This window comes from Phoxinus phoxinus, assembly GCF_949152265.1.
Source record: "Phoxinus phoxinus genome assembly, chromosome: 6".
In the NCBI taxonomy this organism is placed as follows: domain Eukaryota; kingdom Metazoa; phylum Chordata; class Actinopteri; order Cypriniformes; family Leuciscidae; genus Phoxinus; species Phoxinus phoxinus.
Genome location: NC_136881.1, coordinates 6,771,993 through 6,797,624, shown reverse-complemented (window position 1 = coordinate 6,797,624; position 25,632 = coordinate 6,771,993). Strand labels below are relative to the sequence as shown.

The 25,632-nt window shown below is 37.5% G+C and overlaps 1 protein-coding gene and 1 long non-coding RNA gene across 4 annotated transcripts; both read left to right on the top strand.

The window, feature by feature from the left end:
• Nucleotides 1-6,684: 6,684 nt before the first annotated feature.
• LOC307000462 (interferon-induced protein 44-like) lies at nucleotides 6,685-16,219 on the top strand. 3 transcript variants are annotated; one of them, XM_079616091.1, is made up of 8 exons: nucleotides 6,685-6,865; nucleotides 8,248-8,492; nucleotides 8,625-8,658; nucleotides 14,383-14,587; nucleotides 14,738-14,884; nucleotides 14,982-15,153; nucleotides 15,461-15,561; nucleotides 15,693-16,176. In XM_079616091.1, the coding sequence occupies exons 2-8, from the start codon at nucleotides 8,426-8,428 to the stop codon at nucleotides 15,858-15,860; spliced, it is 894 nt and encodes a 297-aa protein (XP_079472217.1). In that variant the 5' UTR covers nucleotides 6,685-6,865; nucleotides 8,248-8,425; the 3' UTR covers nucleotides 15,861-16,176. The 3 variants fall into 3 exon arrangements, with proteins under 3 accessions (XP_079472217.1, XP_079472215.1, XP_079472216.1); XM_079616089.1 differs by having other exon boundaries at nucleotides 6,726-6,881; nucleotides 8,377-8,492; nucleotides 15,693-16,219; XM_079616090.1 differs by having other exon boundaries at nucleotides 6,726-6,818; nucleotides 8,377-8,492.
• Nucleotides 16,220-20,630: 4,411 nt separating this feature from the next.
• Nucleotides 20,631-25,348, top strand: LOC307001164. Its single transcript, XR_013798181.1, has 6 exons — nucleotides 20,631-20,765; nucleotides 20,987-21,124; nucleotides 22,765-22,900; nucleotides 23,412-23,544; nucleotides 24,745-24,871; nucleotides 25,185-25,348. It is a non-coding gene; the product is annotated as an uncharacterized lncRNA (long non-coding RNA).
• The last annotated feature ends 284 nt before the right edge of the window (nucleotides 25,349-25,632 follow it).

Here is a 25,632-nt window from a genome sequence, read left to right as displayed (position 1 = left end):
ATATTCTTTTTTTTTTTGTCACTGATTTTACACCTTCACCCCCGGTACCGGTACACCCTAACAGATTCAATTAAAGGGGCAGATGACCCAAACATTTAGGTGAGGAGGAATACATTTTAATTTCTGTGTGAATTATCCCTTAAACCCTCATGCCCTATTCACATAATAGCCCTTAATTTTTCGTCTTCGATCAAATTTATACTATCCATTTATGTTTTTTTTTTTTAAATTGGGGATATTTTTATATTTATTTACGTCTAAAAGCACCACATTTTCTATGTCAATTATGCTTATTTTTATGTTATATTTAACATTTCTTTAACTACATAAAAAATATAATTCCACTAAGTTCCGATAGTTAAAACCTAAAGATGAAGTGTCTTTGCTGGCATCTGGTGTCTTATATTGGCATTAAATTAACAAAAAAGCCATAATATCAATAACCACTAAATGGCTGTAGTACTCAATGGCTGCATATAGCTGAACTATATGAACCACTGTATTAAATGATTTTGACCTCTTAAGTTTTTGACTATCACAAATTAAAATTGTAATAAAAAAAAAATATATATATATATGTGTGTTAGGTGAGACTATACAAAGATGCCAAAATAAGCTTAGATAAATATGACCATGCTATAAGGAAAAGAGAAACTCTGACTGAAGTGTGCCTGTTCAATTCTTTGTTTTTGTATGTGTGAGTAAAAAAAAAAAAAAAAAGCCCAGCTCTGTCATAGGCTCATTGAATGCATTGTTTGTGTGTGTGTGTGTGTGTGTGTGTGTGTGTGTGTGTGTGTGTGTGTGTGTGTGTGTGTGTGTGTGTGTGTGTGTGTGTGTGTGTGTGTGTGTGAGATGGTGGCTTTGTTTTCTTTATGCACAGGAAAATGACTGAATGTTTTATTTTTAACCCTTTATCCAATGTTTAACCCTTAGAGAGCTTAGCAGAATTGCAACATAAAAAATGGTAGACGGTTTGTTTGGCTAAGGCTTTTCATTTAGTTAAATTTATTAATATTAAGTGAATAATTCACCCCAAAGTTTTTTCCTTCTTTTTTTTAATGTAAGTGTTTGTCATTTACTTCCCCCAATTTCATCTATGAAACACAGAAGTATCAACATTAAGGGGTAGAACCATCACCCCTACATAATCATATTGAATACTTTTGCTATAACACACTTTATCTATCTTTTTTTTTCTTTTTCTTTTTTTGAGCCCATCTTCATTTTATGACCTGCAGGGGAAATTAATTTGTAAAGTCATGTCCAATTTAAGATTTACTTCCAAATCACTTCCAGTTTCTATTTACGATAAATGCTGCCTGATCTTGTAAACTTGTTATGAACAGTTTCTGTTTCTGTTTCTTATAATGCAGAATGAAAGCCAGTAATTGATTGGTTGGTTGGTTGAAAGCGCTTGAGACTTTGGACTTGTTTTGTGTTTCTCTGTAATTTGATTATTAACTGACTGTCCTTACCTTAGACCTTTTAAGAGCATTGACTTTCCTTTTCTTTCAAATAGGCTTAATGAATTATACATATACATATGCACATACACTATACTTATTGTATAGTTACTGCGTGATATAATATTTAAAAACAGTAACATTTTACATAGGTAACATTTTAACCTTTATCATTTAAAGCATATTTATCTCACAATTCAGACTTTATAACTCACAATTGCAAGTTCATATCACAATTCTGAGGAAAAAAAAAGTCAGAATTGCAGGATATAAACTCGGAATTCTGAGGAAATAAGGCAGAATTTTTTACAGAATTGTGAAAACACCTTTTATCAAAGACTTTAGCCTATATACTGTATACACTGAACAAAATTATAAACACAACACTTTTGTTTTTGCCCCCATTTTTCATGATCTGAAATGAAAGCTTTAGCATAAGTTCTGCCAGTAAGACTCAATTACTACGTCACTTATTGCCTTCACATCTATTCAATCATGTCCTAATACTTGCGTATAAAAGATCGGTATTTACACCTGTTTGAGCTCGCAGATGCTGATGCAAACAATTGGATTTTGATGGCACACTTTATGGACAGAGGCATGATTTGTCACACGTCTGTCCTGTCTTGTGATGCACATGGGTGTTTTGTTATTTTGGGGCCATGTGCTCTTGTCATTGTCTGGTCCCTTGTTATCTGATTATTGGTTTAGTTGTCCCACCTGTCCTGCTCGTTACCCTCCTTGTTTGCCTCCCTATTTAGTCTTCCTGTTTGCTGTCCTGTGCTGGTTCGTTGTTCATGTTACGTGTTTCCGTGTTACCCTCCCGTTCGTTTCCGTGCCTTGGAAGTTATACCTTACTTGTTTGTCATCCAAATAAATTCTCTGCGATTGAATCCACGCCTCTCGTCTCCCTACTGTGACATGATTATCACTGTCACATCACCTTTCCTTTTTAAATTATGCTCAGACAGGGCTGCATGCATGTTCACCTCTTTTCAACAGGTCAAAGCTCTCCATAGTGTTTAATTTGATATTAATGTAGGCTACAATTGACTGATTGGTTGCAATGCAGAATGAAAGCCAGTAATTGATTGGTTGGTTGGTTGGTTGGTTGGTTGGTTGGCTGGTTGGTTGGTTGGTTGGTTGGTTGATTGGTTGGTTGGTTGGTTGGTTGGTTGATTGGTTGGTTGGTTGGTTGGTTGGTTGGTTGGTTGGTTGGTTGGTTGATTGGCTGGTTGGTTGAAAGCGCTTGAGACTTTGGACTTGTTTTGTGTTTCTCTGTAATTTGATTATTAACTGACTGTCCTTACCTTTACACCATTTAAGAGCATTGGCTTTCCTTTTCTTTCAAATAGGCTTAATGAATTCTGCATATACATATGCACATACACTATACATATTGTATAGTTACTGCGTGATATAATATTTAAAAACAATTTACATAGGCATTTAAACCTATGAATATTTACCTCACAATTCGGACTTTATAACTGACAATTGCAAGTTCATATCTCAATTCTTATGGAAAAAAGTCAGGATTGCAGGATATACATTTTCAATTCTGAGGAAATAAGGCAGAATAATCAGTTTAAATTTTGGGTCCCACTTTATATTAAGTGGCTTTAAGTACTATGTACTTGCATTGAAATTACTAATTTGATACAATGGACTTATTGTGTACATACATGTTTTTACATTGTACTTATATATTGAAAATACCTGCATGTAATTACACCTTAACCCACCCTTACACTTAACCATACCACCACACCTGTCCCTAACCTTACCCGTATTACATCTCAATAGCAGCAAAAGTGTTTTACAATACAACATGAACACAATAAGTACATTGTACTTATTTTTCGATGCAAGTACATAGTACTTAAAGCCACTTAATATAAAGTGGGACCAAATTTTGTGTTTCTGATTTTTGACAGAATTGTGATATACATTATTGATAAAACACCTTTTATCAAAGACTTTGGCCTATTAAAGACGGTGCACCAGTGATCTATATAAACGACTGGATTGCTATGACAAAAAGTGAAGCCACCACGTCGCCATATTGGTATTCCCTTGTATTCCCTCACATTCTATTGAATTAATAGGAAATCATCTGATTTTATTGAGAAAACATTACTGCTATGTAGTAACTAATGTGGTTTGAGTTAAATTAATCACTGTGGTATGTCTGAACAGGACGCAATAAAGAAGCTCATAGGTTTAGTTGGGTGCATGCATGGTTTTTAGATCCACGCACACAATTAAAGCTGCAGTCCGCAGTTTTTCCTCTTTGTCGCCATCTCTGTTTGAAATCTGCAATTGCAGTTATTCGCGGAACTATCAACTTTACCTGGGTTGTGCCTCGGCACGGCACAGCACAGCGCAGATGAATCCAATGTTTTTTGGAGAAAGTGCGGCTGTCAGTCACCGCGCCGGTGTGGATACTGTCATTCGCAATCACAGATTCTACTTTTTGGAAGTATGACCAACATAATAATTTTCACGGGAAAATGTCATCTGAATAAGTAAGTAACATCTAATTTTGTTCTGACCAATTGAGGGGGAAAAAGCATTGCAGTAAATCCCGCTAGTTAAATTTAATGGTCGCTTATCATATCACGTCAAACCGTGCAAATTATACTTTGTTCTCAAATTGTTACTGTTAACAACATCAGCATTGCGTGAGTACGTTTAATGACCTTCCGATATTTATCCTTGTTTTAGCATGGGACTGGTTGCAGTCTCTTTTTTTCTGTAGCCACACCAAAGTCTGAAGTCTTTTGCATTTTACAACAGGTGAATCTCCGATTGTCACTGTTGATTGGTGTTTGAACCTTTCTGGATCCGGCATCAAATGAATACGTTTAATTATATCAAGTGCTGTGAGAAAAGTCTATAAATCTCCACCTCTAACATCCTCAAAGGCAATATAGCTGGGACATCTTCTTTATGTGTACAGATGTGACGTAATGACGCAAAGACATGCTCGAATTTTGATATATGTCCCTGTCCTCAATTTTCACTTCATCTTTACTGATTCGTCCGTCAGTCCTGAGGAAAACATAAGTGATCCTGCCTTGAGGCCAGAGGGCTCTAGGTAACTGTGGGTCCACAATCATACCGATCATGTCCGGCACATATTTGTAGGTTGGGCAGGTAGTACTTTGTAAAGTGTGTCCAGAACTGATCAGCAAGCTCTTGAGAGTGTCTCCATCTAGGGTGGCTTTAGAGTTCCGTTTCATGATGTAGGTCTGTGGGAGATGCAGGTCGCCCCATGAGAAGAACGTTTGGAGTCAAAGGGTTTGGGTCAGCAATATCTGTGGAGATGTAACCCAGAGGTTTAGACTTCAGAATTCAGGACCTCCTCAGTCATACTTTGCCCTTGTAAAGTTGCATACAGGGAAGACATGATGGATCTGATCTCACGTTCCCAAACTCCTCCAAAATGGACTACTGGGAGGATTAAATCTGAATTGTATTTGCTGTTTGGCCAGCTCCCTCTGCAGGGTAGGACCCAATGTTTTGAATGACTTGTAGCTCTCTTTCACCACCTTTAAAGTTTGTGCCTTGATCTGAAAGTAATTCTGAAGATTTTCCTCTGCATGATGTATAGCATCTAAGAGCCATCAGGAGCGAGTCAGTATCAAGGCTGCTTAAGAGGTTGTAATGGACAGCATGGCTATTAAGGAATTTAAACAAGATGCCCCAACATGTCTCACATCATCTATTAAAAAATTTGTTTTTTTTTAATTATTGTATTTTTCTAATATGTGAAGCTTGTAACCTGTAGGCTCATCATCACTGTGCATAATGCTATTTTGGTCTTGAAAAATTAATAGGCCTATTAATAAAATAAATCAAGCCTGATTCACAATGTCTAACTTTTTTAATAGATTTTTATTCAAAAATATTCATTTCTCTGCTGTGGAAGGACTTAGCCTCCTCCTTTTTTTACAGATAATTTCTCCAGCCTTTGAAAATATCCTCTCACAAGGGACACTTGTTGTTGGCATACACATATATTTTTTGGCAAGGACATACAAATGAGGAAGCCTATCTATCTATGAATCTATGTATGTATGTATCTATATATCTATCTATTAATCTATCTGTCTATATATATATTTCTATCTATGCATCTATTAATGTGTCACTATATGTAGGCTACTCCGTCTGTCTCTAGCCTATCAGTCAATGTGTAAATCCCATTCCAAATACGTGTTTATCAATCTTTTTTTGATCTCAATCTCTTTTTTTCTTTATTTTTCTTTAATACAGACATGTGTTTTTATATAGGCTAGCTATTTTTGATAAAAAATTACATAATCACATAATCCATAGAGATCGCACTGTCAGAGAGTTTGGAAATACTCACACATAATACTCACAATTTATACACATAAAAACACGAAATCAGTTGAAAAAATTCAAACATTTTAAACGAGAACAATACATCACGGTTGTTTAAACCAATGAGCATTAAGCTGTGTCGTCAGCAAGTCGTTTCCCATCATGCTTTTGATCAGCGCAGTCGGTGGAGAGCAACTGCGCGCAACTATGGAAGGCCAAAAGAGACAAAACGTGTGATATGTTTGTGTGAACGCATTATAAAAAGATGCTTTAGAAATATGCTACAATAGGAGTGTAGGCTACATGAAAATATTATTTGAAGGAAATGTGTAATTATCCAAAAAAAACTTTGTGATTGTGAAAATGGTCATGGTGGTCATGGAATGGTCATGGAAAATGGTTTTAACCTAAGTACATTGTTGAACATGTATTTCACATTAAAAACGGGTATTTACAAGCTTTCTCTGTGTTTGAGCAAGAGCAGCACCAAACCAGTAGGTGGTGCTAATGTCCCAAAAATGTTTTTACACGTTAACACGCAATTTACGTGTTAACACGTAATTACGCGTTAATGCGTAAATTGCGTGTTAATGCGTAAATTGCGTGTTAACGCGTAAATGCATGTTAACGCGTCAGTTTCACACGTTTTGTCTCTTTTGGCCTCTATACGCAACTGCAGAATCCAACACGTGCGCCTTGCGATCGCAAGAGTTTTTTCACATACGTCAGCATGACATCAGAGCCAGGCCGACCGCACTCGGACACTTTTCTAACCGGCATGCATCTCGCGCTGATCACCGGTGATCGGTTCTGCGCAGATTTTGCTCATCTCAAACAAGCCTAGTGTTTCGAAACATCTGCGCTTCGGGATCTCGCAAAGCTTCGGAACGACTGTTTCGCGTCAGCCATCATCAAGCATATATTAGTTCTATTGGATTACGATGCCTATCACAGCATCCAAGGTGCATTCAGAATTATCTGCAGCTTCGCATTGCTTTAGGAGCTAATTACCAGAGGTGGGACCAAGTCATTGTTTTGCTAAGTCACAAGTAAGTCTCGAGTCAAGTAGCCTACCGAGTCAAGACAGGCAAGTCCAAGTCAAGTTGCAAGTCCTTGATTATAAGCTTCAAGTCTTAAACAAGTCATTAGTAGTTTTTGCACAAATTAGTGTCTCGGTGTTAATTACTGTAGTAAATTAAATGTATACTAATTTATCTCAGGAAGGCTTTTTTTTTTTTTTTGCAATGCAGATTTAAAAATAAAAGTAACTATTCATTGGGAAAATTAAATGTGATTTGTTACACATAATATAAATTACAGGAATGTCTGTCTTTGTCTCTATGTCCGTCTGTGTGTCTGTCTGTCTGTTAATCGCGTATCTCTCGAACCGTCAGTCCGATGGCTTTTAAACTTGACCGGTGCGGACACGATTAAGTACAGTGCTAAGTTTGATGTTGTTTGGATTAGAAATGCTAAAGATATCGGCAAATATATAGCTAAAAGAAGCACTTAAAGGTTGGGGTTTAGAATTAAACATTCTACACTCTGTCAGCTAAACATTAAGTCAGCTACACTGTTTACTTCTGACTATTTTATTCACGGCCATCATTTGTAGTATCCTATTCACAAACTGTTTGCTCAAGCGTAGTGTTTTCTCTGTGTGCATTTCTCTGAGTTCACTGTGTAGCCTGCTCCCTGAATCGTGTAGTTTAATTTTCAATCTTTATTGTATGTCAGTAGTATTTGCTTTCTACCATGCACAAATAAAAATGTCACTGAACTTTTGCGGTGTAATTGTAACAACAAAACTCGAGTCCACAACCCTAATTACCTTAAGATTATGTGTGGTATCTAATGTTTGAAATAATATGCATGTCAATATGGTCAACAGCATAGACAACTCAAAAAACAAAACAATAATGGGTGTGGACATTTTTTATTATGCATGTAAGCTTGCAAAAATTCAAGTGAAATTTAAATATGGGGCGGCAGTGGTTCATGTAGGTTGTCTACAAACCGTAAGGTTGGTGGTTCAATCCCCGGTTCCATCTGACCAAGTGTCGAGGTGTCCATGAGCAAGACACCTAACCCCATCAGCTCCCGACGAGCTGGATGGCACCTTGCATGGCTGCCACCGCCGTCTGTGTATAAATGAGTGAGTGAATGTGAGGCAAAATGTAAAGCGCTTTAGTGGCCATTGGTTCTCTCTGTTGTGAGTTAAATGAGTCAGATTACTTAAATCTCGCCCTTTGCCCTGGCCCAATCTCGTTGACTAGTTTAGCTGATTGGATCATTTGACTGATGAGATCAAAAAATCTCTTTGTAAATAAGCTGACTCATGCAGGCCACTGCATTTACAGACTTTGTTCTCATCACAATGTAAATACCTCCCCCTTGGAATATATGTACATTACAATGTATACTGCTTTAGTATTCAGACTGTTGGACGGACCTGCAGCCACGCACAGAGTTCTCAATAAAAGAATAACTTCGGTTTCAACGCGATCCCAACATCTCCTGGTCTGCTTTGAGTAAGGAAAAAGTTCAATACATACTCCAGGAGAGAGCTGATATAAATATATTGAAGGGGGTGAAAACCAAAAACAAAAATGGGATCATCAGGCTCAAGATCAGCGCGTTGCGTAGTGCATCAACCAACACCAAAACCAAATCCAGGTGAGAGGGACTTTCTTCCATATATATTTTTTTAATATATACAGAACACATGAACACACCATATACCTATACATTCTCAGAGAGATGCTACCAAATTATTGTTAAACTTAATTGCTATATGTTTTTCCATAGAACTGGATAAACCATGGAGGAAATTTGATTGGAGGTAAGCCATGTAAGCTATTCTGTATGCAGATCAGTAGCCTACTTTATTTAATTTTTATGTGCAGGCTATGTCTTTGTGTACAACTGATCTGTTTAGATAAAACTGCAAATACTGTGTAACGTAAAAATGTATTTCCCTGTAAAATATGATTGGTATCTCTCCCCAAACATTTTACAGACTATAATTATTTGTTGTCTTAAGAAGGACCACAATCTTGTGCATAACATATCGAAGCATATTTTTCCTCAGAAGTTGATATCATTAATGGCAATATTGGCATTGAAACTGTCAGATAAGTGATTTGGTAACAATACCTGATATCAATCCCTTCATTCAGTTTGGCCATGCCTAATAAATTATGAATATGCTTATAAAAATGGATTCCTCATTTTGAGTGATTCAATAATGTTATATATAGGCCTATGCAATCTGAAAAATAAAAACTGCATTACGTTTGATGAGTCTGTCATTAAATGGTCATTAAAAAAAGTCACTTCTTGGCTGTTCGCAGTCAAAGTTGACCAACCACATTAAATGAAAAAGTTAATGCAGAGGACTTTTTTAAACGTGTTCAATAAAATGTATCTATCGGCCGCAATGTTGGATGAAGACGATTAGAAATGAAGGAGTGAGACCAGGGCCTTTATTTAAAGGCTAAAATGTTTCTTAAAGGGGTCATATAATGGTACATGCACTTTTACAAGTTGATTGCACTGAAATGTGTGTTGGCAGTGCCTGTACACAACCATCATAAAATGATAAAAATCCATCCAGTGTTTTTTTTTTTAAATCTCCTTATATGTTTTACCATGTCTCAAATTGTGCTGTTCGATTTTGTGACGTCACAAAATCGACGCCCCTCCCACGATTGTTGATTGACAGCAGCGTTTCAACACAGACCCGCCCTCGCGAGCTGTCAATCATAGTCCGCGCGTCATTGTTGACATACGCTGGAGCACTGTCGATGAGCAGAATGGCGTCTAAGCGATTGTGGTGTTCTGTTCTCGGGTGCAATAAGGAACACAGCAGTCATTTTAATGTTCCTAGATCAGAACCGCTGAAGACGCAGTGGCTGAGTTTTGCTTTTGAAGGGAATATTCCCCAGGACAAATTATTTTTATTTTTTTTTGCACAAATAATTTTTCACCAGACTGCTTTACAAATGAGGGTCAATAGCTGGTTTTGCTAAGAAGCTGCTCCTGAAAAAAGGATCTGTACCAACTATTCGTGTTCCTGCTGAACCTCCAGAAGAAGTGAGTGTAACGTTTTATTAACCTTTATATTAATCCTTATATTAATCGCTAGCACGCTTCACGATGAATACGGCTAACTTAATGTTTACACTCAGGGTAACGTTACATTATGTCATGTTTTTACGACGTTCTCAATATAATTAATAATTCCACGTTTATACTGAACAATGCGTTATAGTTATGTTATCCTCAGAGACTCCCGCTGCCATTCTTCAAAATATAGCCTCAACTGTTGTCAAGGCAACACTCCACGTGTGTTGTGTAAAAAAACTCACCACAGAACAGAGGGGCGGGGTGAGTAAAGCTCATTATCATTTAAAGACATATGCACTAAAACGGCGTGCTGAAAACAGAGCTGTTTTTGATCAGGTAAAATTAGCGTTTTCTTACAATACTAATGAGAATTTTTTAAGTATATTACAAACTTTTAATTTAGACCCTAAATAATCATATTAGCTTGTACAAAAATGACATTATATGACCCCTTTAAGTAAATGAAAGACAACAGCGATTCCTCGACGCCGACCAAACACCTGATACTGAAACCAGACAGGGGAGAAATCCCAAACACCTTAAAGGAACACTCCACCGTTTTTTGAAATAGGGCTTATTCACTGTCTTTCCTACATTTAGATAGGTGGGTAAATTTTTTGTCTCAGTGCATGCATTGTTTTAGTTTGGCAAGGTCGCTGCTAGCTTAGCATAGCATAATGAATGGAATCCTTTGTTGCCCCACCTAATTACTTGTGGCCTGCGTATTCACAACGAGTACAAATAGCGATGCAGATTAAGACTAGGCGATTTCCTAGGCAGATATTGATTGGGACTATATTAGGGTGAAGCATAGGCAAAGCACTGCTACTTGGGCGCAGAGATATCATACAACACGTGAAATCCCACAACTTCCGTCAACAACATACCGGCGTGAATAGTAGCTGGATATTTGCAGTAGACATAGTGAATGGCGATGAACATGGCTGATTTTGTGAGAGAAGAAAAGGGTGACTTCTCAGACAGTCAAGATCAAGAACCATACCTCTATGAGCCAGAGTTTTCAGAAGAGGAGCTGTGTGCTTTGGAAATAGAACGACAGGAGGAGGATGTTGCGATCGCTCAACACCATCTCAACATGTCAGATCAAGATGAGCGTGCCTGCAGTTGTCACAGCTACCGAGGATTTCTCGGTTGCAAAAATCCAAAAGCGAAGATACTCGGTGCAGGTCACGCCGGTATGTTGACGGATTTCAGGTGCTGCGTGATATCTCTGCGCCCAGGTAGCAGTGCTTCGCCTGTGCTTCACCCTAATATAGTCCCAAGACAATATCTGCCTAGGAAATCGCCTAGTCTCAATCTGCATCGCTATTTGTACTCGTTGTGAATACGCAGGCCAAGAAGTAATTAGGTTTTTTTTGTTTTGTTTTTTTTATCACTTTTACTCAGGACATGTTGCTGGCAACAAAGGATTCCATTCATTATGCTAAGCTAGCGGCGACCCTGCCAAACTAAAACAATGCATGCACTGAGACAAAAATGCATTTGCCCACCTATCTAAATGTAGGAAAGACAGTGAATAAGCCCTATTTCAAAAAATGGTGGAGTGTTCCTTTAAGGAGAGCCGATTAAACGACCGCACAAATGCCCAATTTTACCCGCGCGAGGCTAGAATTAGCTACCAATATTTTAACTCTTTAATGTTATTCTGTAAACGCTATTTCTGTAAAATGTCGGTTAATAATAAATATTGCAGATTTTTTTTATTCTGATTTAATTATTAAATCAATATTTACATTTATTAGCTCTATACAATCTACTGTTTTTATTTTAGATGTATTAAGGGTGATTTGTTTTGTGTGGATATATTCATGCTTGCATTACATTCATTAAAATCATTAATTTTACCATTGTGAATAGCCGAGGGTAACGGTTGCTTCGCGACCAATTTCAAAGTTCCGTGCGACTGACACTAGGGGGCGAAATGCAAACACCAAACGTGTTTTTCAGGTTCGAAAACACGAGGCGCACAGCACTGCCCATATCACACAGAACGAGCAGTGCGCTGCGTTCATTATGTTGCAAGGCAACCACCAAAACCGCTGTCCTGTCAATCAAGTAAACGTCATACCAGCTTTTTATTAACTTTATGTACTTTCTGTTAACATTGTGGCAGTTATGGTCCGTGAAGTCGTTAGCACCTGCTGGTAACCCGCGAGAGCACCACAAGTTTATCCTCCATCATCGTACTCTTCCCGGGCATTTAAAGCAACAGTAGCTTTCATCACTTCAACGGAAGGCCCGCCTCTCCGTTTATTCGATTGGACAGTGGAAAGAAACGCGATGACATTGGGCGCGAGCCAAATGGGAGGCGCTAGAGCTCCAGCTCCTCCTTTGCTTTAAATTCACTTATAAATATGTGCTGATTTTTAACACCGTTACCTAACGCCAAAGCCAAGAGAAGAAATGGGCTACACCACCCAAGCGCTGCTAGCCACGGAGGGTCGGAGGGCAACTGTGCTGCCGTACCATGGGTGCAGCAGGCGCAATGATATTACGCAGCGCCTGAAAATAGTCCCCAGCTCGGTAACTTCCAACGTGACCGGCACTAAGTTTGTAATACCATTGCACCTGCTGGTACGACAGCGCAGTTCCTTGATTATTATGCAGGATTGAGATTATAGTTCCTAGTCATATTGGCCAAGAAAATCGCAAATTTTCTTAGTACGCGGTGTAACAACAGAAGAGTCAAGTTTTAAATGGGAAAAATGTCAAAACTCTTTGGTCTTTTTTTTCTTTTTGAGAGAGTTTCTAACGGTCTAATCAGATTCAATGATCTATGCTAAAAGTGCTACCGCCAGACCCGGAGATCGGCTGAATGGATTCGAAAACGGTAAAATTCAATTGTTTAACTCTAGGGGAGTTGGAAAATAAGCGTATTTCCAAAAAAAAAAGTGGAGTGTTCCTTTAATGGTAGAAATACTAGTAACATTGAATCAAATAATTGGGGAATACAGAGGGATTTCTTTGGGTTCCAGCTATTAGGAGTGCAGGGGAACAAGCGGCTGATAAAATGACAAAAAAGAGAGCTGAATATAAATATTTAAGTAATATTGGAAGTAATGTATGGATGGGTTGAGTGAAATATATTATTCAGCAAGGATTGATAAAAATGGCAAAAATAATGGGAAGAGGGACAAAAGGCAGACATTATTTTTCTCTTCAGCCAATAGGGAAACATTCAATAAATATAGATTTAGGAAGGAGAGTATATTACTAGACTAAGATTGGGGCACTGTGCATTGAATTATGGGCTGGAAAGGTTGGAAAGCATCCTGGCAGATGCATGTGGAGAAGTGTCGAATCTTTCTATTCCTATGAGAAGGACTGAACGCAAAGCACATTTTTCCTGTTGCAGGTTTCACAGGGATTAGTCAAGGAAATAAAGGAGGGTAAACCCTGGTGAAAAAAAACAATGCTGAGTATACTTGCAGCCAGACTAATGTATTATACTTCAAGTGTTATTTATTAGTTAACTTGAAGTGTGCTATTTTGAAACAATTAATTTTGTACTGAGTATATTTTAATTGTAATTAAATTGTAGTAAAGCATAACTTTAAGTGTACTTATGTGGGCTAAATTGGAATAACTTCAAGTATACTTATATGCCTGTGTAGGGACTAATTACATGCTTGATTAGTGATATTATTTGTGTTACAAGTACATTACAAATTCATTATGAGTGTCTTCGAAACATACAAGCAATATGCCATAAGTGTATTTATATTTATATATGTATATTTTTATTTATAAAATATTTAATTTTGGTATTTTGCCTTTTATTGGGATGTAGAATATAAAAAGTATATGCTGCTCAGTAATACCTTTGACTTATTCAAAATACTACAAATTGCACACTTTGTTTTCAATAACAAATGCACATTAATAAACAAAAAATACTTGGCTATACTTTGTACAAAATACTATTGTATACTATAATGTGTTTTGAAAGTATACTTTCAACACATTGTTACAATGATCATTTCCAGTGCACAGTTAAATATACCTAAAATATATTTTTATAAAGTGCAAATAAATAAACTTTTAAAAGATAAACTGAAATTTCACTTCAAGTATATTTTTCTAAAATATATTTGTAGAAAATATACTAAAGTACAATTATTTTAAAGTGTGTTAAAAGTTGTATTGTGAAAATAGGTAAAAGTATGATGCTTATACTTTTAGTATATTTAAAGATTGCAAATATACTAACAATTTGTTTGTTTTTTTACTATGTACTATTGAAAAAAGGAATATTTTTCAAATACAATAAAGTATACTTTTTTTTTTTTTTACTAGGGAAGACTCTGAGTTATTTAAGTGCAATAGCTCCACTGGGAATGGCGTACATATGGCAAAATCACGTGTGGTGACAGAAGCTTTATATGAAGTTCTGTAAATTTTGATTTTGATTTGACAGACAAAAAGAAGCCATAAAAGAAAAGCTGGAAAACTTCTCACCGAGTTCTTCAGCTGTACAGGAAATCAAGATTCTGGTAGCTGGACAAGTTGGAGCAGGAAAGTCCAGCTTTATTAACTCCATCAATAGTGCCTTTCAAGGACGGATCTCCGCTAGAGCGCTAGTTGATTCATCTGCTGGTGCCAGTCGTAGTTTCACAAGAAATGTAAGTATTTGTCACTTATACAGTTTTCTAAAAGATCTAGAAATGTAATTTGACCTACTCTTGAGCATTGATCGGTTTAGTTAATCAAATGAGGATTTCTTGGAAATTGTTTACAAATATTTATGCCTCTATATTTTTGGTCTTCAAAAGCTAAAAGGATTCACCATCAGAAATGGGGAAAAACCTCTGCCCTTCGTCTTCAAGGACATAATGGGCTTAGAAGCTGATGCATTGGCTGGGTCACAAACAGATGACATCATCAATGCTGTATTTGGCCACGTGAAGGACGGCTATAAAGTAATAATCCCTACATGAACTTTTTAACAAAGTTTGTGTGTGTGCAATAGGTTTGACGTTTAATGTTAAACATATTTTGCTGAATTTCCAATCTTAGTTCAATGAGGAGAAGGCACTCACTCATAAGGATCAACATTACACCAGTGACCCCAAACTTTCCGATCAGTCTTTCTGCCTGGTGTACGTCATAGCTGCAGATACTGTCCAATTCACAGATGATAAACTTATTGACAAGCTGAAGATCGTCCGCCGGACAATCAGTGATAAGGGTAAATCTGACCCCTGAATGTTTGATTATGATTTATTCATGAGTTCACATTACATTACACGAGAGAGAAGTGGCCATAATTGGGTTTGAGTGAGTTCTTTCAATGCATAGATGGAGAAAATCCAGATACAGGCTGTATTTTAATGTATTAAAACAGGGCATGGCTCAACTTTTCTGCTTAATTATTTATATGATCCAGACAATGTATGTGGGTCAGTTATGTAGATATGTACAACAAACTGCCATTTTTTTTTGAGGAGAAAAAAACTTGTTTTAGAACCTTTACATTGCCTCTGCATTTGCTGTAGGGATTCCTCAAGTGGTTGTGATGACCAAAGTGGATGAAGCATGTCCGCTGGTCAAAAAGGATCTAAGGAAGATCTACACTAGCAAGAAGATCAAAGAGAAGGTATGTGATGTCATCCAAAGACATACACATGTTTCAATTTTACATTTTGCAACTATATATTGGCCATGTTGATCTGATTCTGTCTAATATCCACATCTAATTTTCTGACCTAACATTCTGTTCCTGTCCAGATTCAGATGTGCAGTGACAAAGTTGGTGTGCCATTGTCAAACATCTTTCCAGTGAAGAACTACCATGATGAGATTGACACGGAGGATGACATTGATGTTCTAATATTAAAGGCACTTGAACAGATTGTTCAGATTGCTGATGATATATTGGTGGACATTCAAAGCTGATAAAAATCACATATATTGCATTTGAAATGTGGGTCTTTGATTGTGATACATTTTCTTTATCACAGGAACATCATTTTGTGGATTCAAATTAATATTGAGAGGATTGTTTTGTTTTTAGTTTTACAAATATTTGTACAGCGGGGTTCAAATGAAAGTCTGGGTCTCAAACCTGAAAAGGAATAGAAATATTCAGATTTTTTTTTTTTTAAGAAAGGAAAAGTTATGATGTAAAATCTTTCTACATTTAACAACATTAAATAAGTAATGTGGGAATAATGCAGTGACACATTTGTTTTTTAGATTATTCAAAACATTTTTTTTTTTTACGGTGGCCGAGAGAGCTCAACGCGCTGCAACTGAAGAAAATGCATGCAAATAGAAAAAACACCCACACATTAAGAAAACATCATCAGTTTTACAACACATGTGTGCTCCAAATACTCACGCAGGGCCGGCCCGAGGCATAAGCGAAGTAAGCGGCTGGCTGTGAAAATCAAGTTTTCACAGTCTGGATTCTCCAATCGAGTTTTTTTTAAAAACTAACATGACCTAACAATGACCAAAACATCTGTTACAGTATTTATTCATTTTTGTTAATATTATAAAAATACAGCTGATCATTGTTTGTTCATGTTAGTTCACAGTGCATTAACTAATGTTAGTTAATACATTAACTAATGTTAACCTAATTAACATTTTTGTAGTGTAACCATTATTTTTTTGTATGTTTTTTTTCCCTTTTCTTTGCAGCTTTTTGCTGCCTCTTTGATCAATGCCACATTTTTTGGGATAAATAATAAATTCATGAGGCTTATGTCACTACACAACATGAATACTATTCAAAAGCTTTCTTTCAAATAAACATTGAGAAAAGTTCTGAGATTGTTTAACTATTTGTGTGTATCACTGTTTCAAAGGGAAAGTTCACTGAAAATTTTAAATTTGCTGTTAATTTACCCACCCTCAAGCCATCCAAGAGGTGACTGTTTTTCAGTTGAACAGTAAAGAAGATTTTTTGCTGAAACCGTGGTCTTTGGTGATTCGTATAATGCAATTCATGGCTACTGTCACTTTGAGAGTAAAATAAATATCACAGGCAAAACAAGACTATGCCGTGACACTCATAACTGTTTGCAGAGGCTGTGGATTACAGATAATAATGTTGTAAATAATGTTCAGTTTCTTGGACAGACCAATTGTTTTGCTTTATAAGACCTCAATGAATCGCCAGGAGCCACGGATATTAATTTTGTTTTGCCTGTAATATGTTTTTTTGACTCACTGTAGCCATTGACTTGCATTATACGAATCACCAAGGACCACATTTCAGCTAACAAATGTATTTACTGCTCAACTCAACAGTCGCGTAGCTGTTAATGTAGGGACAGAAATCTCTCAGATTTCATTAAAAATATCTCAATTAATTTGTGTTCAGAAGAGGTACGGAAGTCTTACGGGTTTGGAACGACATGAGAGTGAGTAATTATGACAGAATTAAAATTTTTGTGTGAACTATCTCTTTAACAGCAAGTAGAGACTTCAGTGTTTTCTATAACCTTTGATTACCTATGCACAGTGGCAATGTTTTGCGTATTTGTTTTACAGTTTTTTTTCCCGATTGCTAAACGACAGTGAGCACAACTAGAGCTACATGTGCAAAACTCTAACTACAGTCTGCACTACCAACAGTCACCTGAGCTAAACAGTTCACATCACCTGCAAAACTCATTCCAAGCAACACAACTCTTAACACATGGCTCAAAACACGCTTAGTGCAGCCAAACACTGTGCACAATCCTCACTGAGATAACACACACTGTCACTCAGAACACACTGAGAGTAAAAACACTAGCATCAAACACCAATACAGAAAATACAAACTTTTCATCTTTACAGTTTGAACAATTTCAGTGACTTTATACAAAGTAATATTTTCTTCAAAGAAAAGAGTGACATTCTTTCACATGATTTATAAAAATTTTTAGAACATAATTCTTTAAGGTAAATGAAAATTAGCAGTTTGCTTAAATAGTCTGTAGTAATTTACGGAATTACATAGGCTACTAAAACTAAAAGTACATGTAATTCAAACAAATAATTGAGGGGATAATCCTGCCTCTCTCTAGCATCAGGCCACAGGTGTTCATCAACATTACATCTAATGTTCTCTCTTGCCATGCACCTGGGGAAGAACCTTCTGGAGTGCCTTATCCATCCCTGTCCTCTGGACTCGTGTCCTCACATCCGGCACGCATGGCTTCCAAAAGAGACATTTGGTCATGTGGGTGGTGGTGACCAAACACTTTCCACCTCCAGGCAGAGAAAAACTCCTCTATTGGGTTGAGGAAGGGTGAATATGTAGGCAGGTACAAAACCATAAATCTGTGATGTGCTGCGGAGTGGTGAAAAGCAACGTTATCGCAAACTATGACAAAAACTTGGGGGTTTCTAACTGGCTCCCCCTGTTCTGCTGGCACTAGCGGAGCATAGAGCTGTTCTAGGAAAGCTATAAGCCTTTCTGTGTTGTATGAGCCAATGAGTGGTGTGTTGAGAAGCAAACCATCATTGGCCATTGCAGCACACATGGTGATATCATATCCCACATGACCTGGAACCTCCACAGTGGCCCTTTGACCTACAACATTCCTTCCTCTGCGCCGTGTTTTGGCAAGGTTAAACCCAGCTTCATTGATAAACACAAATGAATGTGGTGTTTCCAGTGCTTCCACCTCCATTACTCTCTGAAAAACAGTAAGTGCACAGTTTTACTGTAGTAATGCTACAGTGTTTTTTTTTACTGTACATATTTTTTATCTGTGTATGTAACCTCAGACGTCTTACCTGGACATATTGGTATCTTTGCTCTTTTACCCGTTCACTGTTTCTCTCGAACGATACAGTGTAACTGGTTCATTGTAACTTGTTGTTTCTGTAGGACTCGAGCAATAGTTGTTGTGCTGACAGAATTACTGTAAAATTTTCAAATATATCATTATCAGCCAGCACTCTATCTTGAATCTCCCGCAGTTTTATTGCATTGTTGACAACAACCATGTCAACAATAGCATTTTCCTGCGCATCTTACAATATTTTATTATCTTACTCCTGTTGGGGCCAGCCTTTGGGTCCTGTTGTAAAATATATTTTACAGTCAAACTTACTGTAATATATATCTGTGTAAATATAATTGCAATACAAAATAAATTCCTGTAATGTTTTCATTTACTGTAAGGATGTAACTCTGATGGAAAATTCGCATTACATATGCCACTGCGGATCTTTGCAGATTGGGTTGCACCTTCATTCCTGCCTCTCTCAATGAGAGACCATGGTTCACGACATGGTCTATAAGTGTAGCCCTTATTTCATCTGAAATAACAGCTCTTTGTCTTCTTTGTCTTCCTCCATGCATCCACCCTCTCCCTGCCCTTCTCCCTCCACGAACCCGTCTTCCTGGTTCCATTTCCAAAATTAGTCTTTCTGAGCTCTACCTATATATATATATATATATATATATATATATGTGTGTGTGTGTGTGTGTGTGTGTGTGTGTTCACCGTTCACTAGCAAGTCTAAAACAAGACACCTGCTTAGCCTTTCAGCTGAAATTGCAATCAGCAGGGTTTGAAAGGCACAAGGCTGAAATCTACAGTATTCTGTTTTGAATGTGTGGTTCACAGTTTTGACAGCTGTGTGTTAGCATTTGAACAAAGTGCTGTAAATCCACAGTGTTGCGCAGGTTGTGGTTAAAGTCATGGGATAAGTGTGTAGAGTTTTGAAAACTGTGTTCAAGCAATGAAAAACAAACTAGAGTTTGGTCCACATGAACTGCTGCTGTGCAGACTGTAGTTAGAGTTTTGCACATGTAGCTCCAGTTGTGTCGTTTAGCAATCGAAAAAAACTGTAATATGCTAAATAAATAGAAAATGGATCAAAAGATAAAGCCCTTGAATATGTCAAATTTACTGTCCAAATATATATTTTTTGAATGCATGTTTGTTTACTGTGAAGTAAGTTAGTGCTAAAACTAGATTAGCAGGTGGTATTTTAGTGTAAAAAAGTTCTTGAAATTCTAGATTTCTAGTGTGTGTGTGTGTGTGTGTGTGTGTGTGTGTGTGTGTGTGTGTGTGTGTGTGTGTGTGTGTGTGTGTGTACTGTCTAGTGTGTGTGTGTGTGTGTACTGTCAATAAAATGAGTTGGCCCTGATCCGGCATGATTATGGACTAGATCCAGAACAGATCTGGCCCACTTGATCTTTGATCACGTATAAATTCTCCTCCCCCTTCACATCGGTCACAATAGATTTAATTTATACTTTACCTTTGTAGTTTATTTAAACCCCACATCTCACATATTTCAACAGGGTAGCCTTTATTATTATTTAGTATGAATTTCTTAAATAACCAAACTGATGCAACGTGTGTGTGTGTGTGTGTGTGTGTGTGTGTGTGTGTGTGTGTGTGTGTGTGTCTGCATAGTGAATGGTAGCATATTAAATTAAATAAGATGCATGATAATTCACATTTGGTCATTTAACATTCATTCAACTAAAAGGGAATTGTGTATTCCTTGGCTTCGAGCTAGATGTAAACCAGCTCTTCCTGCTACTTGGAAATAAAATGTGTTGTTGCAACTACTCTTTTTCTGTAGTCTTCTTCTTCTGTAATGGTAATATGTAGTCTGTGTCCCTCGGTATTTGTATGCAAAGGGCCAGGCCAACCAGCAGAGGGCACGTATGAGCTTTAAACAGTTTAATACGCTGGTGGATGTCGCAAAGAAGAGAGTATATAAAATCCGTGGTACAACACTCGTCCTGTCTCTTTCCTCAGACAACCTTTGAGTGATCAAGATGTGGCGGTGTAACAAGTGCGTGTCTTCAGAAACCCGCTTTGTGTTTGCAAGCGTGTAAGTATTGTGTTCAGAACCCCAATACTAGCGTAAGATTACAATATTAGCTTAACTTTTTCTGCATTGATGATTTGAGTGACACTATCAACGTTTCCAATGACTTAATTGCGTGTAATTTGCATTAAACCCTTAAATCTCCCGCCAGGTTTTCGTTTAAGGGCTTAAATGGGGTTTACATGTGAACCGCAAATGAACTTCTCTTTGTTTTCCGGGTGTAGAGTCTCCAGTCTGAATCATGTTGGGAGAACAGAAACACGTGGCCTTGGATGATGTTCGCCATTGGCGTTTGAACGAGTAGAAAATCTGCACTGGATGCATTGATCCTAAATTGCAATGAATGCGATCTAGAGATGGCGGTAAGTGAAACTTAGACCATAGATTCTGATATGCATCGTTTTTGAATACAATGATTGTTGAGCCGCTGATGACTTCTATTACTTTTCTGACACCTCGTATGAACGCTGTTTTCAGCAGCTGATTATACTATCTAGTCTGAGGCTCTTGCTTGACCTAATAAATGCAACTTTTAGGTTTCCCACGGTCACGCACTAGTTTATTTGAATGCATTTGTAGTGAATGTTTAGTGTGAAAGATACTATTTTGCTAGTAACCCTTTTTTTTTTTGTAATTTCAAAGCCTACTTTGTTAAAAACATTTAAAGTGCATACTAACATAATATATTGTTCTATAATGGCTTAAGACTCACCTTTATATGACTTGGGTGACCATAACGTTTCCAATGACTTTGTGTAAATTACAAAGCGCCAAAGTCGCAAAATTGCGACAAGACGTCATACTTAATAAAACAGGCTGTAGATCCTAATATGGTGTAATATCTCGTTTGTATTCCCTACCACTAGATGGCAGACATGTAATACTTTGATTCAAGACCAAAATGACGTCATGTTCCTATTCAAAGTATTGGAGAAAACAGCAGAGCAAGTGAGCGCCCGTGTCATTGATGCGGAAGCAGTTCAGTTCAGAGCGTCTGAGTAAATTGTGAGATTTGTGAGAGAAAATCATCAAATGGCTAATAAAAACTTGTATCGTGAGGATGTGTTGCAAATGTTATTCGCCGATTCTGACTCTGAAGGGGAATATTTGCCTTTTGAAAATGACGATCGCGCTTCTCCCGGTACATCTTTGCCGCGAAATGGTGCAGCTCGCGCTTCTCCCGGTACATCTTTGCCGCGAAATGGTGCAGCTCGCGCTTCTCCCGGTACATCTTTGCCACGCAGTGGTGACAATGACAGTAGTCCGAGCTGTGCGCACTCGGCGCGCGCGCGCGCGCGAGGCAGATCTGGCCGCGCCCGCGCTGCTTGTAGCAGGAGCAGAGGCGATGTGACACGGGGCAACTAAACAGGTCTTGTCTACTTGTGTTTGTGTGTCATATGAATAATATATATATGTTATATATATATATATATATATATATATATATATATATATATAATCAGAGTGCCTACTGTATGTAGTAAATGGAAAATCTCTACAGCAAAAGGCCAACCACTACCTGCATTCGGTTTGTTTCTACCATTTATTAGTAATGATTTACACAGTTTGTTTACTACTCACTATTTACCTGAGCATTCAGTATTGTGCAATATAGCATACAGAAGGTGAGGGACATTTTGGGGGGAAAGAAGTGCTGCATTTTATCATTTAAACTTGTGACTTTTCATGAAAATTCTATAATCCAAGATAGCCGCCACCATATGACGTCATAATATGCAAATTAGATGGGAAAATGTAATCTCTACATAAACTTTGGGTCATCCTTAATATTTCTCTAATTTACAGAAAGTCTCTATCTTTTATCACTTTTAAGATATAGCCTTTTGAAGTTAAGATGTCAAAATCAAACGTTTTAGGGAAAAAAACTCTGGCGCCTAAAGGGTTAAACCCCTAAATCTCCTGCAAGGTTTTCGTTTTGAGGACTTACATGTGAACCGCATGAACTCATCTTTGTTTTTTGTTTTGTTTTTTTTGCTTGCAGAGTCTCCAGTCTGAATAATTTTTGGGAGAACCGAAGCATGGCCTTGGATGATGTAACTATTGGCATTTGAACGAGTAGAACATCTGTGGCTGATGCGTTGATTCTAAAATGCCATAAATGTGATGAAGAAATGGCGGTAAGTGAACCTTAGACAATGGACTCTGGTTTACACTTTATTTAATAAAATATTGAGCCGGTGATGACTTCTATTACTTTTCTGACACCTCGTATGAACGCTGTTTTCAGCAGCTGATTATACAATCTAGTCTGAGGCTCTTGCTTGACCTAATAAATGCGACTTTTAGGTTTCCCACGTTCACACACTATTTATTTTAATGCATTTGTAGTGAATGTTTAGTGTGAAAGATACTACTATTTTGCTAATAACCCTTTTTTTGTAATTTCAAAGCCTACTTGCTTTCAGGTCCCTTGTTAAAATCATTTAAAGTGCGTGTATACTAATATAATATTATTCTATAATGGCTTAAGACTCACCTTTATATGACTTGGGTGACCATAACGTTTCCAATGACTTTGTGTAAATTACATTAAACCCCTAAATCTCCTGCAAGGTTTTCGTTTTGAGGACTTACATGTGAACCGCATGAACTCATCTTTGTTTTTTTTTTGGTTTTTTTTGCTTGCAGAGTCTCCAGTCTGAATAATTTTTGGGAGAACCGAAGCATGGCCTTGGATGTAACTATTGGCATTTGAACGAGTAGAACATCTGTGGCTGATGCGTTGATTCTAAAATGCCATAAATGTGATGAAGAAATGGCGGTAAGTGAACCTTAGACAATGGACTCTGGTTTACACTTTATTTAATAAAATATTGAGCCGGTGATGACTTCTATTACTTTTCTGACACCTCGTATGAACGCTGTTTTCAGCAGCTGATTATACAATCTAGTCTGAGGCTCTTGCTTGACCTAATAAATGCGACTTTTAGGTTTCCCACGTTCACACACTATTTATTTTAATGCATTTGTAGTGAATGTTTAGTGTGAAAGATACTACTATTTTGCTAATAACCCTTTTTTTGTAATTTCAAAGCCTACTTGCTTTCAGGTCCCTTGTTAAAATCATTTAAAGTGCGTGTATACTAAAGCCGCGTTTCCACCGAAATTACCCGGAACAATTTGTCCCAGGAACTTTTTTCCCAGGAACTTTTTTTGCCCCAGACCGGTTGCTTTCTGCGTTTACACCGCGGTCTAAAGTACCGGGAAGATTATAAACTGCGCGCGGCTGCTCCTCCCAGTCTGCGACGGACAGTAATCAGTTTTGAGCGCCACATTTATAATAAGTATGTAGGAGATTCAAGCTGTGTTGTAGTTGTGTTTTTGATGTATTGCGGACATGAGATGGCTAGGACGAACGCGCAGAAAATTTCCTGTTACAATACGCTTAATAAAGCCTGAACCTCGTCGTCTGTCCAGTCCAGCTGTGTTTTTTTATTTATTTTTAATTAAATTCCATATTTGCAGACAGACAACTCTTAATGCATGAAGCCACGAACCGCAATAGATTTTTTAAAATGCTTGTTAAAATAGAATGCTGCGTGGAGTCATCCAGTCAAAATGCGGCGTGAACACAACCAATCCGCATGTTCAGCGCACAAGTCCCGCCCCCGAAAGTTCCTGAACTTTTAAAAAGTACTACCTCGCCAGCAGGGACTTTCGGAGGGGGAAAGATTTACCCGGAACTTCGTTTAGACCCTGGTTCCTGCGGTGTAAACACACCGAGTACCACCCCAAAGTTCCTAGTTCCTGGGGAAAGTTCCCGCGGTGGAAACGCGGCTTAATATAATATGGTTCTATAATGGCTTAAGACCCACCTTTATATGACTTGGGTGACCGTAACGTTTCCAATGACTTTGTTTAAATTACATTAAACCCCTAAATCTCCTGCAAGGTTTCCGTTTTGAGGACTTGAATAGGGTTTACATGTGAACCGCATATGAACTCATTTTTTTTTTTGTAGAGTCTCGAGTCTGAATCATTTTGGAGAACAGAAACATGGCCTTGGATGATGTAATCATTGGCATTTGAGAACATCTGTGCTTGATGCGTTGATTCTAAAACGCCATAAATGCGATCAAGAAATGGCGGTAAGTGAACCTTAGACAATGGACTCTGGTTTACACTTTATTTAATAAAAAAAAAGTTGAGCCAGTGATGACTTCAATTACTTTTCTGACACCTCGTATGAATGCTGTATTCAGCACCTGATTATACAATCTAATCTGAGGCTCTTGCATGTGACTTATTTTAGGGTTTTGGGTCTGATTGTGAACTCTCTCTGAGCAGTTAACTTCATACTACTATGCATTCCTCTGGACTGGTTGAGGCTGCAAGGCATAGCCAGCTCAATGTATGCTTGTATATGATGCAGCTTTTCATGCTACTTTTTGTTATTTGCAGGTGTGAGGACCAATAAATCATCTGGTGGCATACAGTTTGGAATCCGATCTCCTGTTTGTGTAATTGTACTGGAAATGCATGCATTTTTGAAACCCTAAATATACCATTATGCACTTCAAATTACATGTTTGATGTATTTGTTTGTTTCAATAAAAGTGTGAACAAAACCTTTTGATTTTTCTTTTTAGCCCCTTTGTAAGTTTAGTTTCTATAATTAAAAAATAGCATGCAGTTTCTATAATTAAAAATATATATTTATGTAGTTTCTATAAGCTCAAGTTTAGGACACCATAGATGGATCAATTGAAATCTAATGCTGTCATATAGCCTTTTAAAACTGAGAAATGCTTAAACCTAATATTGTATACGTTAAGATCTTGAGTGATCTGATGGACAATACACCGAATAAACATCATCCTGATCCACTAGGCATTTGTGACGACAGGAA

Bases quoted from the DNA above. Each gene is read 5' to 3' on its own strand.
- LOC307000462 (XM_079616089.1), top strand. From the start codon at position 8,426: ATGGGATCATCAGGCTCAAGATCAGCGCGTTGCGTAGTGCATCAACCA. The intron at 8,493-8,624 runs GTGAGAGGGACT...GTTTTTCCATAG, and splicing joins AACACCAAAACCAAATCCAG to AACTGGATAAACCATGGAGG. The intron at 14,885-14,981 runs GTAATAATCCCT...TTCCAATCTTAG, and splicing joins ACGTGAAGGACGGCTATAAA to TTCAATGAGGAGAAGGCACT.